Source organism: Lactuca saligna, chromosome 1 (assembly GCF_052625555.1).
Source record: "Lactuca saligna cultivar CGN05327 chromosome 1, ASM5262555v1, whole genome shotgun sequence".
NCBI lineage: Eukaryota > Viridiplantae > Streptophyta > Magnoliopsida > Asterales > Asteraceae > Lactuca > Lactuca saligna.
In genome coordinates, this window is record NC_136417.1 from 17719111 (window position 1) to 17722897 (window position 3787).

The window sequence follows — 3787 nt, forward strand, 5'->3', positions numbered from 1 at the left end:
ACCTCTAGCGATGACGCTCCGGGAAAAAACAATCATCGATGAACATCAAACACGAAGAACACAAGCCTAAAGCTCTGATACCATGTAAAGAAAGTAAAAAACACCAACGATTCCCAACTTGAACAGTTTATTCACTATAAACCAGTTCGATCAAACATTTACTTACAACTGAAAACTCTCTACAAAAGACACTCACACTCATAGTTTACATAAACTATACGAAGACTTTTACAAGCAGATCTTCTTAGATCTAAGTATGTGCACACAAGAAGAAAACCCTAATTTCAGAGAGAAGAAAGAGAGAGTCACACGAAATATCTGCTGAATGAATGAGAACTACATACACAGACTACACTATATATCTCGGGTATACAGCTCCATGGAGCTATCCACTAACCCGCGTGTAAACCCGATAACCTGCACAAGAATTACACAATATACCCAACACAATACAAATGTTTACAACTTACCCTGCATAAGAATTAATGACAAGTTTGACACATCAATGCTTATTTTAACAATAATAAATAAATAAATAAATAACTTTTAATTTTGTTTTAACAAAAAAGAAATGATTAAAGAGCGATGACAACCTCTCATTTGTTAGTATCCCTCACCATCCGGCATCCCATAATTTAATCCAATCACAACAACAATTCCTCGCTATTCCATAATTCAACCCATCACAACCAGAATTCATTATTTTTTCCACACGTCAACCTCGATAACAAAAGTCTTGCATGATAGAGTTACGACATAAGGAATCTTTTGAAACCAATCATATCGTTATTTCTTTATTAAGTATACGCAAACTATTTTCAATATTCAATATGATAATATTATTAATATGTGTCTGCTATGCCTTTCAGGCTTGTAGCCACAACAATAAAGACAAATTTCTTTCTTTCATATCCTAAATAATTAGAATGTGCCTACTGTGCTTGCTAGGCTTGTTACCACAATCGGACTTCTTACGACAATCTTTCTTGTGCTCTCTATCCAACTCAAGAAACCGTACACAACTTGATCTTGAAGAGTAGTCGGCCCTTCTATTCGTAACATGTAGCTTTTCTTCTCATTCTTTGACTCGAAACTCATTTTTTTAGGCGTTACAGTAACATTTAAGCCACTAATAGACGTTAGTTTCGCAATGAACGTCGAACTTCCGACCCCAACATAAGTCACTGTTCTCTTAAACTCTTTAACAACTTTAGCCGTGGACTTTGTGTCATTCCCATCGAAATAAGCAATGAAAGAAGGGTAGTTTATGTCCAATGAAGGGTTGGAGCAACTAAACGTTGATGATCTTGTGATTGTCTGAATTTGATTCTGTGTATAATTTAAACCACAGAGAAGATTAATGTAATCTTGAGCGTTGACGTCGTATATGAGTCCAGGGTTCAAGGCCTTGTTAGGAGCAACATGACCCGAACCCATGGCGAAAGGAGTTGCTGGCTTGTTGTCGTCGCCGATATCTTGGATGGGTTTGAACGTGTTGTCGAGATTCTCCGATGTAGTCATCATGGCTGAACGGATGGCTGATGGGCTCCATTCAGGGTGAGCTGCTTTAAGTAAAGCAGCCACCCCACTGACGTGAGGACATGCCATGGACGTCCCCGATAAGAGATTGAATTTACTAAATAGTTCTTCATTTCCTGTCTTAATCGAAGCTGATGACAAGCTATCGGGCCATGATGCTAATATAAGTGAACCAGGAGCTGTGAGATCGGGTTTTAAAACAATCGGAACACTGTAGGATGGACCTCGTGAGCTATAGCTAGACACCCTTGGTGCTGGTTTTGTCTGGAGACGTGTCCCATGGAATTTCATACTAGCTTTAGCTTCACTATGCTCGAGTTTTTTAATGTAATCCATGACGATTTTACCGGATTGTGGATTCAACAACAAGACTGGATATGTGCTTTGCATGAAGGATTCGAGGTCAGTCTTATTTGTTATGAAGATAGCTCCCAAAGCATTAGAGCTTTGGATAGTGTAAAATTGTTCGCTAAGTGTGTCGTTTTTGTCGAGGCACACGACAATCTTTCTATCTGTTTTATTGGCTTCCACTTCATTCTCACAAGCCCCGACATAAACGATTGGGGCCTGACTTGGATTCAAATTTCCCGGATAAAGAGCCAAACCGGTGACGGAAACTCCATTGCCAAGCTTTAATATCCCGGTGAATTCACGGTCAATTGTGCTTGCTGCAACGGTGAGAACCCATGGTGTTCCATTGTGTAGTGACCTTAAATAAGGTCCATTGTTTCCAGCGGATGCGGAAACGAAGATACCTTTCTCGAGTGCTGCAAATGTGGCTATGGCGATGGGGTCTTGGTACAGAGGAATATCGTCTGCACCAAGGGACAAGGAAATTACATCGACTCCATCCATAATTGATTGGTCAATGGCAGCAAGAATGTCCGAAACGAAAGCACCTTCTTCCCAAACAGCTTTGTACATAGCCACTCTCGCACGTGGCGCCACACCAGTGGCTGTTCCGGTTCCATATCCAAAATACGATGCTCCTTTCACGTAACTCCCGGCTGCTGTTGATGAAGTATGAGTCCCATGTCCGATAGTGTCACGAGTGGAATTCATTGAGAGGGTTAAGTTTGGGTGATGTGAGAGAAGGCCTTTGTTGAAATAACGAGCACCGATGAGTTTCTTGTTGCATAAAGAGGAGTTGAATTGGAAGCCTTCTTCGCATTCACCTTTCCATCTTGACGGAATTGCACCCATTCCATCGTCGTTGAAGCTCCCACTCTCCGGCCAAATTCCAGTGTCGACAACCCCAATAATAACATCTTTTCCATAATCTGCAACCGACCATGCACCGGAGTTTGAGTTTAGCCCAAGGAATTGTGTAGAGTGAGTTGTGTCAAGCTGAACTGTTGTATCTTTAACCGAGGAAAGATAGCCGGGTGAGCTCTTAACGGTTTCCAGTTCTGATGGAGAAAGAATTGCAGTAAACCCATTGATAGCATTCGTATAACTATAAATTAGTTTTGAGGGAGAAGAAGAGGAGGATAGGGTGGAAGTGGTGGTGGTGGTGGTTGTGGCGGCGATGGAGTCAAGGGTGGCGGAGAACCAGCTATGGTGGCTAGAAAAGGATAACGGCATGGCGGATAAGTCCATGTGGACTATGTAGGTATGGGGATCTGCTAAAACGAGAAGTGTCTTTGATAGGGAGATAGAGAGGAGCCATACAGAGAAGATATGGTTAGCCATGGGAAATGAATATGCCATTCCCGTGAACTTACCCGAAGTTCATCTCTTAACTTATAGCATCCGTCACGCTTGTACATCTCACTGTTCAAATTTGTTGGGTCTTCTTGAATCATGGTTTTCCATAAATAATTAGAGCTTCCATAATTGGTTTAGTGAAAATGAATTTGGATATGTCATTTAATAGATTTTAATCCTTTTGGGAAGATGAGTTTCGAGTTCGAATAAAAAAAAAAAAAAAAAAAAAAAAAATTACAAAATTTTTAAAATACTTCCTATTAAATTGTATCGTATCGTGAACCTTAATAAATTAAGTTATAAGAAAAAATAGAATAAAAATATAAATATTTATTAAAATCTTAGGTCATCTGCGATAAATTAAACTAGTTATTATTATATCATGATTTCATTTTTCCTACAATGCTATTATTTTTTTCCTAAAAGGTATATATATATATATATATATATATATATATATATATATATATATATATATATATATATATATATATATATATATATATATATATATATATATATATATATATATATATATATA

General features: G+C 38.5%; 1 protein-coding gene across 1 annotated transcript; it reads right to left on the minus strand.

Annotated features, from left to right (window-relative positions):
* Nucleotides 1-813: 813 nt before the first annotated feature.
* LOC145025497 (subtilisin-like protease SBT3) lies at nucleotides 814-3303 on the minus strand. The gene has a single exon (XM_078976782.1). It carries the CDS (start codon nucleotides 3247-3249, stop codon nucleotides 922-924), a length of 2328 nt encoding a protein of 775 aa, XP_078832908.1. The 5' UTR covers nucleotides 3250-3303; the 3' UTR covers nucleotides 814-921.
* Nucleotides 3304-3787: the final 484 nt, after the last annotated feature.